The sequence below is a fragment of the Anoplopoma fimbria genome, chromosome 12 (assembly GCF_027596085.1).
Source record: "Anoplopoma fimbria isolate UVic2021 breed Golden Eagle Sablefish chromosome 12, Afim_UVic_2022, whole genome shotgun sequence".
Classification (NCBI taxonomy): domain Eukaryota; kingdom Metazoa; phylum Chordata; class Actinopteri; order Perciformes; family Anoplopomatidae; genus Anoplopoma; species Anoplopoma fimbria.
Genome location: NC_072460.1, coordinates 7111558 through 7126985, shown reverse-complemented (window position 1 = coordinate 7126985; position 15428 = coordinate 7111558). Strand labels below are relative to the sequence as shown.

Genomic DNA, 15428 nt, shown 5'->3' with positions numbered 1-15428 from the left:
TTGTACAAAAATGTCTAATTAATCATTTCTATGGTTACAAATGGTAAATTAGTCATTAATGAAGTGTCACGTTTCTCACTTTCTAATAAGCCGATAGCAAAAGTTTTTGCCATCAGCAATGTCAAACTTAACAAATTATTATTGGGTATTTAAAGTAATCATTGCAGTCTGCAGTTGTAATTACTGCTAACTCATTAATAAACAGAACTCACTGGTCAAACAGTCCATTGAAGGATCTGAAACTAGTGTCATCACGGAGGAGGAGAAACACCAGACAAAGAGACTCTTCACAACCTGGCAACCAAAAACCTGTTCGTATTAGTGGTCTGAAGCATAGTAAATAGAAACGATCACAAAATAAATGAACAGCTTAGAAACACTTTGTGAATGGTGCATGCACAGATTTTGAACATGAACTGAACACTGTTTGGTTGAACTGAGGGAGAATTATGGAACAGAACAACACAACGCAGTAACATGAATAACAACCCTTCACTGGAGTCAAAATATGAGCATCACTCACTCATCAGTCACATGAGTGAGCGTGGTACAGACTTGTCATTGAGCAAGAACATGTGTGGCTTCTAAAACGTTCTTTTGGGGAGACATTTTATCACAAAAAGTATAAAAAAAAAAAACCAAAAAAGAAACATTTTAAAACTTTAAGGTATAAAATGAAAATTCAAGAAATATGCTACACTTTTTAAGTATTGAGTTATATATGTACACTCACCGGCCACTTTGTTAGGCACACCTGTTCAATTGCTTGTTAACACAAATAGCTAATCAGCCAATCACATGGCAGCAACTCAATGCATTTAGGCAACTAGACGTGGTGAAGACGAGTTGCTGAAGTTCAAACCGAGCATCAGAATGGGGAAGAAAGGGGATTTAAGTGACTTTGAACGTGGCCTGGTTGTTGGTGCCAGACGGGCTGGTCTGAGTATTTCAAAAACTGCTGATCTACTGGGATTTTCACCCACAACCATCTCTAGGGTTTACAGAGAATGGTCCGAAAAAGAGAAAATATCCAGTGAGCGGCAGTTGTGTGGACGAAAATGCCTTGTTGATGTCAGAGGTCAGAGGAGAATGGGCAGAGTGGTTCGAGATGATAGAAAGGCAACAGTAACTCAAATAACCACTCGTTACAACCAAGGAATGCAGAATACCATCTCTGAACGCACAACACGTCCAACCTTGAAACCGATGGGCTCCAGCAGCAGAAGAGTGCCACTCCTGTCAGCTAAGAACAGGAAACTGAGGCTACAATACGCACAGGCTCACCAAAATTGGACAATGGAAGATTGGAAAAACGTTGCCTGGTCTGATGAGTCTCGATTTCAGCTGCGACATTCAGATGGTAGGGTCAGAATTTGTCGTAAACAACATGAAAGCATGGATCCATCCTGCCTTGTATCAACGGTTCAGGCTGGTGGTGGTGGTGTAATGGTGTGGGGGATATTTTCTTGGCACACTTTGGGCCCCTTAGTACCAATTGAGCATCGTTTAAACGCCACGGCCTACCTGAGTATTGTTGCTGACCATGTCCAAAGCTCACATCATCTCAAACTGGTTTCTTGAACATGACAATGAGTTCACTGTACTCCAATGGCCTCCACAGTCACCAGATCTCAATCCAAGAGAGCACCTTTGGGATGCGGTGGAACGGGAGATTCGCATCATGGATGAGCAGCCGACAAATCTGCAGCAACTGCGTGATGCTATCATGTCAATATGGAGCAACATCTCTGAGGAATGTTTCCAACACCTTCTATGCTACGAAGAATTAAGGCAGTTCTGAAGGCAAAAGGGGGTCCAACCCGTTTTTTGTACAAAAATGAAATATGTCTTCTTATTACAGGATCAGTTTGTCCACATTATCAGTTCAGTAATGATGTATTAGAACTTTATTGTTTGATGCTATCACTAATACTTTTCTATAATCTATGAAGAATGATCCGTTCTGAGTTAGATTTTTATTTATTTTTGGTATTTTTTGTGATCAAATCGAGCAAATTACATGGTATTTGTGATTCCATCTTTAAATTTCATATACATTTATTTCATAACACATTCTATGGTCAGCTTACAATGTATATATCTTATAATTTCATATTTATTCATTGTTTTCTGTTAAAGGTTTTGTCTTATTATTGTTGTTGAGGACCCATTGAAAACGAGGTTTATTCCTAGAAGAGAATTTCCAGTAAAACTCAAACTGAACCGTGTTAACAGAGTGACTGCAAGTTTTAGTTTCAACATTAGTATTATTATTCATAATTACAATATCATAACTATAACAGAATAGAGCGCTGCTTCCCTATAAGCCAATGTTTTTATGTACCTATGTCTGCAGCCAATTGCTCACTGAAGTTTACAGAGTTAGAGTCAAAAGTTTAGACACACCTTCTCATTCAATGGTTTTTCTTTATTTTTATTTTTTTCTACATTGTAGATTAATATTGAAGACATCTAAACTATGAAGGAACACATATGGAATTATGTGGTAAACAAACAAATGCTCCACAAACCAGAATATGTTTTATATTTTAGATTCTTCAAAGTCGTTGAATGAGAAGGTGTGTCCAAACTTTTGACTGGTACTGTATATTACCATCTCATATTTATGAGAAAAGTTAAGTTAACTGCTTTCTGTAAAGTGGGAAAGATGTTCACAGATTGGGACTCCCCAAAATGCTGTTAAAAGTCAAAAACTGGTTTCTATGTGCAGCCAGGTTAAAGTCTCTACTGAGCCACAGACGTTTTCCCCTCGTAGTAGGAGTGATACTACCGAACTCTTTTTGCATAATTTTGCATTTCACCCACAATTATGCAAAAGCTCATTTTCACCAAACTATGCGTTGCAGTATAGAACCAGGAGGAGACTGTTAATGCATGAATGTATTTTGGTCAGACTTCATTTTATAACAGTGAAGAAATTGAATATTATTCACAATAAAAACAAATCACCAAAATTATACAAAAGCGCAATTTTTCCAGTGTTCAAAGTGTTGTAGCAAAACCAGCAACAACGAATGACACAGACTGAGCCGTAAAAGAGCGAGCATGTCTTCACTTCTGTTTGTGGACCCAAACACACCAACTCTGGACAAATCTGATCCGGGGCCGTTCGGGTATTTCTCACATTGTTCCCATTAATATATGAATAGATGTTGGTCACAATACACTGCGTGAGAATGAAGTTATTTAAAATGTTTGTGTCTCTTCAGTGTTGCGCCTTTGTAGACGGCCCCTTCTTCATAATAACGCCATCTTTTCTTGTAATAGCTACATAGTAACTCATTACCAGATAAGGTGTATTCATCTTTTTTTCTTTTGTGAAAACATATACACACGTAAGATACTTTAGAAGAGTTAACATCATTCCTCTCCTCAGTAAGACTAACAGGATGTACCCCAACCTTTCATATTAGATCCAATGTTGTAAGTGAGATACAATTATCTGAACATGACTATCAGGCTCCCTCATGTGGCTCAAAGGTGAACTGCAGATATAAATGTTGAATCAAAGAGTCAAAAGAAATTCGGGTTATTTATTTTGCGACCCTAATAAAATCTCCTGCGACCCACCTGTGAGTCCCAACCCAGTGTTTGGGAATCACTGCTGTAAACTTCTATTGATCTGCAAACACTTTTTCCTTCACAACAAGTTATATATGTATGTAAATATGAACAAATCCATTTTAATATCTCAGCTGGAAAGTGTTACAAACCACTTCAGAGGAGTGCCCGAAAGCTCAGGTCAATAGGACATGGACCCCATGAGAGAGCAACTAGACTCATTAAAGCATTCATGTCATTTTATCTGTAATTGGAGATGAATAGATGCAAATATTAAACCCGTCACACTCCCTGTTCAAACGGATGTCGTAGCTTTAAGAAGCTTCAGGTTAACTGGAAAAGTTCATTGGCGCTCCTTGAACTGTGTCTCTGCTGCTCCTGCTACATCTGGAGGGAAATGTTTGTGAGCGCGAGGAGGAAGAGCACCCAGCAGGTGATGACGATGATGATGATGATGATGATGATGACGACGTTGAAGTTGATGATGTCAGTCCTTGATGTGGGGCAGCGAGGTCACCGGCACCCGGCGGAAAAAGAAGCTGGATCCTCTGAAGAGTTGACCCTGACAGGAGGGGACACAAACCAACTGTAACACAACTGACATCCTCAGCCTTTAAGACAAACGCTCCACACTGAGGGCTCTGTGTAGATGTGGATGGGGTTGGGTTGGGGCGGTTCTGAACTAGAGATCAACCCATTCAGCTGATTAATCGGTGCACACAGAGCCTTTGCAGACAAGTGGTTTTTTTTAGGGCTTAACGCCAACAAGCGGTGTAAACATGTACCTCTATGTGTACCCCAACTGAAAAGAAAATGCTGCGTTTCAATGATTCACAATGAAAACACAATTGTTAACACATTACATGTTGGGCAGTGAGTGTAGTTTGGATTTGCATCTTATTGATAGTTTGTACTGTATCTTCCTACCGTCCTACTTTGTACTGTAACTGCTGCGCAACAATTTCCCTCGTGTAAAAAATAAAGTTATGGTTATCGAATCAACAGATTCATGACACTACAAAAGCCACCAAATGATCAAAACTGATTGGGAAAGCTCCAGATGAGACCCTTCTCTTGTTTTCTCGCTGACTGCTGAGTGGTTAGAATGGGCCCCGCTATGAGGATAAGAAACTGTGTGCTTTTCCTTTTTGTGTCATTGTCACATGCTTGTGCTAGACTGTACTGTACTTTGTTGCTCAGGTGGTTCCAGCAGTGCAGCCAGGACTTGAAGACGGGGGAATGAGGAGGAAGACCTGCAGCCAAGCTGACAACACAAACCACAACCAGTCAGCCCGAAGCTAAAAATTTCACAATTCACATTTTTTCACCTGTTCTAAAGACACAGGAGAGAAAAGAAGCAATTTAGATCAGACTTAGAAAATGGATCCCCAGGTTATTTTCTTTCCCACTTGCCTCTCAGGGCTTCTTTAGTAAAATATCCACCTGGTCCCTGATTATTAATACGACTCACCCACAGTTGTTGACGGCCATGAGATCAGCCACCAGCATGAACGGATATGTTAGAACACTCACTGCAATCTAGAGGAAAAACACACCCCATTACTATGAAGAGATGTTGCATATGAGAAACACTTTGAATAACAGTTGGAATGTTGAACTTACGCCCATCACAAACTTAGTGTAGCTCCTTATGGCTGAGGCCTGATTGAACTGCAACAGAAGAACAAGAGAGAGGTGAGACAGCACTTCCATTATTTTTGCGTGAATCAGATTTCATTTTTAAAGACTCATACATCTATAATAGTTGTATACCTGGTATAACTTTTTTTTTTTAATTGATCACCTCGCTGTCCAGAACAGCATCTTGACAAATTAAAACTGAGTTTTTCTATTCCGGATCAGATTTACCATCATTTATCAAACAAATAATGAACTGAAATTACTAATAAGTTAAATAATAGCCGGTGACCGGTACAAATAAATAAAAGCTGCTCACTCATAAGGACCGGTTGAATTACCTGTACAATAAAAACTCACATGGTAAATGAAATATTCTGTCCATTTCTGCAGCACCAATTCCATTTATAACAGCAGCCATGTCACACTCGACACATGTGTAAAACTCTGTATAACACTGTCACTGTTTTCATTCACTGATAATGTCCAGTTGCTTCTACTTGGTAGTTTTCTTTTTCAAATCGACACATTAGGTTACCATCAGTTAAACTCAACACTCACGTCAGATGTTTCACATTAAAAACCTATCAGGAAAATACTGAATTATTCCTTTTGATCTACTGGAAGCCTTTAATTGTAGTAAAAAGATTAAATTCTATTGATAGAAACTTAACAGAGATTTTAAAAAAAATGCACAAAATTGAAGTGACTAGAATTAATTAGTGAATTACACCAGATTTCTGTCAGAGAATGAAATGTTCTGCCCTCTGAAGAACCAGGCGTGAAGAGAAGTCTGAGATGGAGCCAGAAAGAGATTTTGTCAAATTAAAATTCCAAATCAAATAGTTACAAAAGTCATTGTAATTAAAATTCCAAATCATCATTTGAATGTTTGATCCAAACATTTTGAATTATTCAAGAGCGTTGTAAAGTCCAAAAGTCTAAAATGTATTTAAAAAAGGCAGACGTAATCCTTTCCAAAATTGACACGTTTTTTAAAATCGAACAAAATATTTTGCTTCAATCCATATTTGTTGGCGTTTAGCCCTTAAAAAAACCGACATTTTCCCTGTGGTGCACTCTGGCTTGCTGCACACAGAGGTTACAGTTAAAGTAACATTTGAAAGATTTATTTTCCTCCCTGTCTGCCTGTCTCGTATTGTAGAGAAAAAGCTGCTCGTGTGCGTTATATATTTCAAGAGATTCAGGAGGAATAAACTGGAAACGGTCAGACATGACACTCTATGACAAAACATCCTGTCTGCTTGCCGTCAAATTAGCTGTTCACTGGGACCGCACAGGTTTATGCCATATTTTCTAACCCTATGGTTCTAAATGGTTAAAAGTACATATGCTGATTCATACAATCATTTTATATCAATAAGGAATTAAGTGTGTGAATAAAAAAAAGGGCTTGTTTTCTTTCTAGCACACTCTCTCCAACCATCAGGACTTACACTTTCATCCACGGCGTAGGTGTTGATGAAGTGAGCCAGGAGGTTACAGCACCACAGGAAGATGACCTCTCCTGCTACGTGGGGTAAGAGACCACTGCAAACACACACACACACACACACACACACACACACACACACACACACACAACACTGCTCAGACCCACGGAGGTCAAAGATCGTGGCAAATATGTCGAAAACGTTTTACTGATGAACAGTGTTAAGTTATTCGTATGACTCACACATAGAATCCAGCGACTCCTTCCTCCTTAAAAATCTTGACGATGCAGCTGAACATCCCGCTGCAAAAATGTGACACAAACTCCATCAACATGTACAGAATGTCTACAGTGTAAAACATCTACAACAAAGAGATCATTGGCACATGGCACAACATTAATTATCCCATCCATTATCCCATATTTTTATTAAGACTATCTGAAACCCAGAGAAATCACTTATTTGAATCAAGATGACATTTCGTTTGGTCGCCTGTGAGAAGCTGATTTACTTTTTATAAATTTTTTAAGCCACCTTTCTATGATACACTTTCCAGATCTCTGTGTTTTTAGTTATACACTCAGATTACCAGATCAATTACTTACTGTTAATGCAACAACCAAAAAAAAAGGACATTTCTCACTGCTGCTCCCTGGCATTACACAGAATGACTTTTATTGTGAAGCAGCCACAGGAAATGCAATGTATTTATCACAGAGGTTACTCTACTGGGGCAATGAACATTTAAGGATTATACATTTTATGAATAACCTCATCGTTGCTTACTTAGTCATATCATTTTACACTCTTTAAAAAAGGAAGCATTGTGTCATATCTGCAGCGCTATAAAAAGTCTTACCCGTACTTGACCTCTCTGCCAACAAACTGGGCCATACACCGCACTGACATTACTGCCAAAGGAAAGCAAAAGAGATGATCAGCCAAACAACTCGTTTACCATTTGGTTCCTCCGACGTTACATTCCATTCGGCCAGTTTAATGACATGTATCGGCTTTAAAGGGGACTGACAACATTTACTGATGGCAGCCCAAAATGGACGGACGGTCAAATCGTGTAAGAACGAAGCCAACGTGTTCTGCAATGTGTCATTGTTACACTGAATATCTCTGGGTTGTGGTTGGTGGAATAGACACTGACAGCCTTAATGAGGACATACCATGAAAAGGATGAGTGGCTATTCTGGACAGGCACTGGATGATCATCTCATGTGAGGTCTGGAGAGAGGAAACAATTTGAAGAGACCACCTGGCATAAAGTTGAAACGATTTGGATTCATCAGCTGTCCGTGTTCTGGTGGATTAATGTGTCTTGAGTTAGGACGGGGTGTATTTCAAAAATGCTGTGATACCGATGCTGATTCGATACCACATTATGTACTTTTGTTTTTGGTACCTTACGTTATTATAAAACACATTTTTTTCAAGAAAACTATTTTTCATTTAACAACAGAAGTCAAATGTGAATAGACATATTTCCCCTGCAATAAGAGAGAGAGCAGACTTGTCAGACCCTGCTGCCGTATAATTTGTGACTCTCTACCACTAAATACCAAAATGTCCAATGGAAAGTACGAGTACGAGAATAATATGACTTCAGTTAGACTCTGAATGAAATAAGTCAGGGATGTTAATCAGGAGTAGATGACCTCTCACCTCTTTGACCACTTTACTGAGTGAAGTCTGCAGGTCCTCTCTCTTAGAAAGACTCTCCACCTGCTGAATGAAGAACTTCAATTACAATATATCCAATATATCTTTGTATGCTTTAAAAACAACCTTTTTACCGATGTAACGGGCCCAATTCATGATCCACTCATATGAGCCCATTAGTTCTTGAGAAGCATGTACTGGTGGTTTAAGAGAACTTGTCACATTCACCAAATCTCAAGTTCATGGAATCGATCTAAGGCAAAACAAACTAAAGTGATCCAGGCCTGTCATACGTACGGGTCTACAGAATGCTTTTCTTTGCCGAAGCGGTTGTTCGACCCAAGAAACAAACATGATCTGAATGATTCTGCGGTTAAGATAAGCTCAAATGAATAGAAAATAAGCCAATAGAATAAAAACTGTAAAATGACACTGTTATATCAAGTAAATAACAATCCTTTTGGTAAAAAAACATTCCCTCTTTGTACTTCTACAGCCAGTGCTTTTGTGCTGGGATTGAGGGACAGAAACAAAAAGAGGGAATCAGATCAAAATACAGTCAACTTGAAGATACTTAAGACACCAAGTCTAGACATAAACCGGAGGAGCTGAAGGTGACATCTTGACATCCACAGCTGCTCTTGTGCCGTCAAAGAACCTTACAGACAATTGCATAATATTTGCATTCTGGGTGAGTCAAGTACACATGAAGAGAAATTGTCCAAAAATATAAATGCCGTGCAAGTTAATGACATCTTGTTTTTGCTGATATTATTGAGGCAGCTTCAAAACAACCAAACCTTTAAGCTTTCTGCAAGCAATACAGTTAAAGTAACATAAATAAAGCTTTTATAAAAGAGTGTGAACATTTATTCAAAATATCTAAACATCAATCAACTTAATAGCAATGTCTCCTCTTTTCAAACGACAACTCCCCTTTAAAAAGTCTGTGTGCGTGGTGCGACAATATCCCAGCATCATGTTCCGTTTAATATTAGGATCTTATCTTTAATATCCCAATAAAAAAAAATCATATCCATAACGTTAACTACTCTTATGGAGCGCAGAGCAAAGTCTTGGTAAGCATAATGTAAGGATAACTAGGACTCTGCTGTTAAAACACCACTGCTGCTGCTCTAGTAACATTGGGTTATATTTAAAATGTCAACAAATTCTAATCCTGTTGTCAATTTTTTTATTTGTTTTAAAACTAATATTTAAAAAAGCAATTATTTAGTAATAACAAGGAAAAAGATAATGAGCTGAATCGATAATGAGCATCGATAAGAGTTGTTTTGATAAAAGTGGACATGCCGTTCCACAAAAAACATCTCTAAATGCACAGTAGGGTGCAGATTCTAAAGATCATTTTAAAAACATCTAGGCAAGTTAACTTAAAATCTCCTAAATATTGGAGTAGGAAAAATAGTTCCCAGCAAATCCAGTCGCCAAAAACTATTTTAAAAACACATGGGCTTTCATGTCAGAGAGTGACTTGTTGAATTGTGCTGACATCTGTACCTGTTTAACTTTGCTCCTGACCACAGTGGAGATGGCGCTGGACACGATGCGAGGCGACAGGCCGCGGAAGAGCCCTCTCTTTCCGTCCACCTTCACGATGTGCTGCGCTGGAAGCAATATTTACATTTACTGTCAGCCGCTCTCAACTGGTCTGGAGACGGACGACAAGACGTCCATTAAATCCAGCCTCACTCACTCACCGTAGGAGAAGAAGCCGGGCAGGTAGAGGACTCTTCGTCCGAACATAGTCGTGCCCACAGTGGAGGGCAGAGGTTCATGTCCCACCTGGAAACAGCAGAGAAAGAGATTAAACACAGCCTCTCTGCCTCGCCAGAATGATGGGGATGATGAGGACTTTGACCCAAAACACCATGGTCCTTACTCCATCATAAAGCTACTTCAATTTATATATATATATATATATATATATATATATATATATATATATAAATATAATATATATATATATATATAATATATATATAATATATATATATAAATATATATTTATATAAATATATATGTATTTTTTTTTTTTAAAGAAACACAGCTACTACTCATTCATTTATTTGTGTGCAATATCAGTATCAATATCAATGTATGTATGAAAATATATAAGTACTCTGTGAATATAAACACTTTATATTTCACACTTCATATGTGCAATAATGTAAATCCAACCACTCAATCAGATTCTATTGTATTTTTACCTTTTGTTGTTTTTTACAATTTGTTTATTTATTGTACCTTTACTGTTTGATTATTTAATGTACTGTTTTATTGGGGGGGGTTTTCTACTGATGTATCTTGTTGCACTATCCACATTGTAGCTGTAATCTTGCAAATGTCCCCTCTATGGGACTAATAAAGGGACTATTTAATCATATCTTTATCTGTGCTAAGAGAGTATTTTTCCTGAAACAAAAACGTTATTTTCCCCAAACAACCGTCTGTCCTCTAACGTTCTCAATGATCAGTGGTTTTCGATGCTGATCACACAGCACAGGTATCAAACCTGCCTGGATGATTTTCATCAGATGATGTTGTGATCATAAAGTCAGGATTTTAATCAGGGCAGCGCAGCAGCTCGGGAATGTTGGATACCAGAATCTAAGTTTGATAACTAAAAAAATACAGGCAAAAAGAAGAGAAGATGTATGCCGGTAGCAACGTACACTATGTTGTCGTCTTTCTAAATGCTCGTTTTGTCGGATTAGATGATCAATTCTTGCTGTGAACTGGCTGAGAGACACGTCACTGACAAAATCAACAGCTTGCCCGTCTTTCACAACTTGTGTGACGTACAGAGATGATCGGTGAGGTTTAGGGGACCAGCTCTTCTGGTGCTCTGTGCTCTCATTGGTCAACGTCTTAGAACACATTCAGCTGAGGGAAGGCAAAGAAACTCTGGCACGATGCTCTGTGATGCTTCACATATGCTGCAACTGTTGTCTTCCACTATGACACCCACAACACAGGATCACATGTGGAGCCCTACCCCCCCACACACACACACACATCTGTATGATCACAGGTCCTTATTGGGCTGATGTGGTCTGATCTGGGCATACACAGTGGCTACATCCAGTCAGGATGGCCCTCCACATGGGACCGGCCCTTACAACTAGACATGTTCATGTTATTTCAACCACTGTTTCTCTGTGAGATTGTGTTTTTTTGGGACTCAAGAGATGTTTAAATGCAGCATCTTTATCCAGAGGACACAGAGGACAACTACTGGCCCAAGTGAGCACGAATGTTGGATAAATTATAAATAAGGGCCAAACCACTCGGGCTCTTAATCCCCACTGGAGCTCCGCACAGAGAGGCGGTGCTCTGCCGCGCAGCATCTCCTCTTACCGGAAGAACAGCGCACCGCGGCGGGACTCTTCAGCCCGTTTGTGGGGGGTGACTCCATAAACAACAACAACAGCGCAGCGTCGTTGTACCACAGTCAGAAGAGAGACTAGCTCACCTCGGCTAACTTACCTGGATGAGCAGCTTCACGTACAGCAGCGGGTGCGTGGCGGCTGTGACCCCCGCGCCCAGCAGCAGCACCGCGGTGTCCACGTCCACCAGGGTCGGTGCAGCATCCGGACCGGACCAGTTCTCGGAAGATTCCATCTTTAATTGCTCGTCCGTGGAGGAGGGAGACGGAGCGCCCCGCCGCGGCAGCAATCACACGCTACCGGAGGAGGAGAGGGGAGGGGCGACGAGGAAAAACACTTCCGCATTGACCTTTCAAAATAATGTTCTCTGCCTCGGTGATTAGAGGTTGGAAGTAATCCAACTCCATGTGACATAGAAAACAAAACACTTGGGCGGAGTCGAGCTCGTGCCGTCACATGGACACACGTGCACACCGAATGTATGTGTGTTTTTTTTCTTGTCTCGTGCAGACAGACCCACTGGCCAGATGTTTTCTTTATTTGCTGTCTTTAGGTATTATATATTATTATTATTATTATTATTATTATTATTATTATTATTATTATTATTATTATTATTATTATTATATTCCTTTATTGATCCCCAAATTCAAGTGTTGCAGCAGCTCAACTACACAGACACAGACAATAAATACACATACTATACAACTATTATTATGCCAGAGATGCATGAAATTCAATTAAAAAAAAATAATCATAAAAACAGACTTTTATAAATAGTTATCCGACACCATAATAAAAGCAGGTGCTATTTATTTAACAGATTTCTTCATCCAGCTAGTACTTCCTTTGGACTACTTTTGACAAGCAGGCACATACGTTTAGACTCATGGCATTTATACTATTCTACTTTGTATCTTTTCAAATTGTTTGGTGTATGCAAATGATTGGTATATGATTTCTTTATTTTTTTTTTATCTGGATAAAAATCTAACATAGACCATGTGAATCAGAGAACTGCAAGAAAAACTGAGTGAGAATGAATACAAACTGAGTGAGAATGAATACAAACTGAGTGAGAATGAATACATAGCATTTCAGGTCTGAATTTAAATAAAGCAGTGCTGTAAGTCCAGCAGGTGGTGGTCTTGGCCTTAAAATGGTCCTGGGTCATGGTGATTTCTCTGTGATCCAGGACCCTAACAGTCCTGTAACCACAGACTGTATAAAGCATACATTATTGTTATTTTGAATAACATAAGCATAAATTAAGGTTATTTTGATTTAATTTTATTTACCTTAGTTTGGATTACTTACAGAAGTCAACCAGACTTGTATCCAACTATTTTGTATTAAACCGAAGAGAGTATTTTTGCATTTCAGTGATAAGAATTTCAATAAGAATATTTGTATTTAAAAAAAAAATTAAAAAAAAGAGTAAAGTGAAACATTATGAAACAGACGGCTTGGATCAATGTGATCATATGTGTTCATATTAAAGAATGGCTAATGATAGCGGAGCGTAGCCCTAAGGCTTATTGGTGAATTAACAAAAACAAAGTAAAGTATGACTGTGATGTTACGATATCATTATAATATAAAATAATAAGAGGACAAATAAACTTGAATCAAATTGAATTAAGTATATGTTTTAAACTAAATCTTGTGAACTTTTGCAAATTCCCTTGTCATTTTTTTCCACATTCCAGCACAAAACTGTATATCTCTTTCATTTTAAAACATATGCTTTATATTTTTTATTGTACATTTTTCTATTCTATATTTATGTTTATTGTCTTTTGCAGTACTTTTTTTTGCCTCTCACTATTTTTATTGCACTGACATACCAAGGCAAACTTCTTATATGTGAAAACCTACTTAGCGATAAACCTGATTCTGAAATAACCTGCGGAGCCCACAGGCTTGAGGTTCTACGTGGGTGCTGTTGAGTTGGGCAAACAGGGTGTCAACAGGGTGTCAACTCAAAAGCGGGGCGGTGAATTTAAAAAAGGATGAAAAAAACATTCAACCCAGACTGAATTTCATATCAGATCTCTGTAATTTCCAGTTGTGTTATGTCTTGCTTCTTATTAGATACATTACAGTACATGGTATTATTTAAAAAAAGAATCCACTGGAGTCAAAATCTATGGTTGAAATGCATTCAAACCAGTTATTAAATACCAGAAAATGTTCTTCAAACAGATTGAGAGTTACTGCACAGGGGGGGGCTTAGATGGACCAGAGCAGTTGTGGACTCTCACTCAACAGACACATCATAATAAAAACAATAAAAACAGAGTAGAAACCCAATGCTGATTCCCTCAACTTCACCATTCATTCCTTGATGGGAGAAATTAATCAAAGCTTGAATTGCGGAAATGTCTACTAGACACTGCAATCAATATGATTGGACGAAGGAGAGGAGACGCCCCCCCCACCCCCACCCCGAGTGGTTTAGTTGCAGACGCTGTTGGTAAGTTGATTTACTGTCATTCTGGCAGATGCTGGTTTCAGCCCACTGACCGTTTCCACTCACGCTGACGGACACAAGCCCCTTGGACTGCAGGTGGACACATCAGTTATTTCATACGCCGGCTGTCTAAGCAGTGAAGTGCTGCTTGTAAAAATGAGGCTTTAAGAAAGCCAATCCTTTCTTTCATCACAACCTGTCCTCATGTATCTTTACCCCAGTCCGACATTAACTTTTATACCGGAATGTCTGGTGGGAATTCACTTCCAAATTCAAATATGGCAACACAGAGACTTGTTGGTAATTTTGGAGATATTGGGTCTTGGAAGCTGCGCACGCCGAGAATCTGATAAATTGCGTTTGTCACGTATTGTCACGTAGTCGGTAATTCGGTAATTCTGTCAGAGTTAGCTAGTTTACGATAACTGTTAAACAAAGTGGCAACCAGCTTAGATAATAATGATTGATCACCACATCCTCCAAAATATATATTCCACTTCACCTTTTACACGTGGTGTTGCTGCACCTATTGTTATGACATTACATTACATTACAGTCATTTAGCAGACGCTTTTATCCAAAGCGACTTACAATCAGTAGTATATTACATATCATTCACCCATTCACACACTGATGACAGGCTACCATGCAAGGTGCCACCATCAGACTCTAACTAACATTCATGCAACATCCAGTCCACACCGATGGCAAGCCTTCAGGAGCAACTTGGGGTTAAGTGTCTTGCCCAAGGACACATCGACTGCCGAAGCCGGGTATCGAACCACCGACCCTCTGATTGGAGAACTACCTTGCTCTCCACTACGCCACAGCCGCCCTTTATGAAGCACGGAGAACTGGACCCAAGTGCAGACACAGACAGGAAGCAGATTACTTTTTAACAGGTTTATTGCCAGTGAGTTGAGATCAAGCTGAGAGTAGAGGGATTTTATGGGAGATGGCTGGCCGGCATGCCGGCAGAGCGAGCTGAGGGAATAAACAGGCAAACAGGAAACCCTGGAGCACAGAGAACAACCAAGTATTGATTTGGGGGACAAGCACAAGAGGAAATAAAACTCTCCTCAAAGATGGTTAAACCTAGGTAACATAGCTACAATAACCTGGAGATGCGCCGAGTTTAAATACTTCTGAGGTTGATGAGAAATTGTAGCAAGGTGTGTGGTGAGCCGGGAGATGGTTAGG

General features: G+C 39.2%; 1 protein-coding gene across 1 annotated transcript; it reads right to left on the bottom strand.

The window, feature by feature from the left end:
* Window positions 1–2915: 2915 nt before the first annotated feature.
* On the bottom strand, window positions 2916–12033 carry LOC129099799 (mitochondrial carrier homolog 1-like). Its single transcript, XM_054609176.1, has 12 exons — window positions 11856–12033; window positions 10067–10151; window positions 9867–9973; window positions 8349–8411; window positions 7853–7910; window positions 7534–7585; window positions 6917–6976; window positions 6678–6771; window positions 5206–5253; window positions 5054–5121; window positions 4771–4846; window positions 2916–4144 (listed from the first exon to the last, which is right to left on the bottom strand). The coding sequence occupies exons 1-12, from the start codon at window positions 11988–11990 to the stop codon at window positions 4070–4072; spliced, it is 921 nt and encodes a 306-aa protein (XP_054465151.1). The 5' UTR covers window positions 11991–12033; the 3' UTR covers window positions 2916–4069.
* Between the last annotated feature and the right edge of the window lie 3395 nt (window positions 12034–15428).

Bases quoted from the DNA above. Each gene is read 5' to 3' on its own strand.
- LOC129099799 (XM_054609176.1), bottom strand. From the start codon at position 11,990: ATGGAATCTTCCGAGAACTGGTCCGGTCCGGATGCTGCACCGACCCTG. The intron at 6,977-7,533 runs GTAAGACTTTTT...ACATTTTTGCAG, and splicing joins GGCAGAGAGGTCAAGTACGG to CGGGATGTTCAGCTGCATCG. The intron at 6,772-6,916 runs GTGAGTCATACG...GTGTGTTTGCAG, and splicing joins GGAGTCGCTGGATTCTATGT to TGGTCTCTTACCCCACGTAG.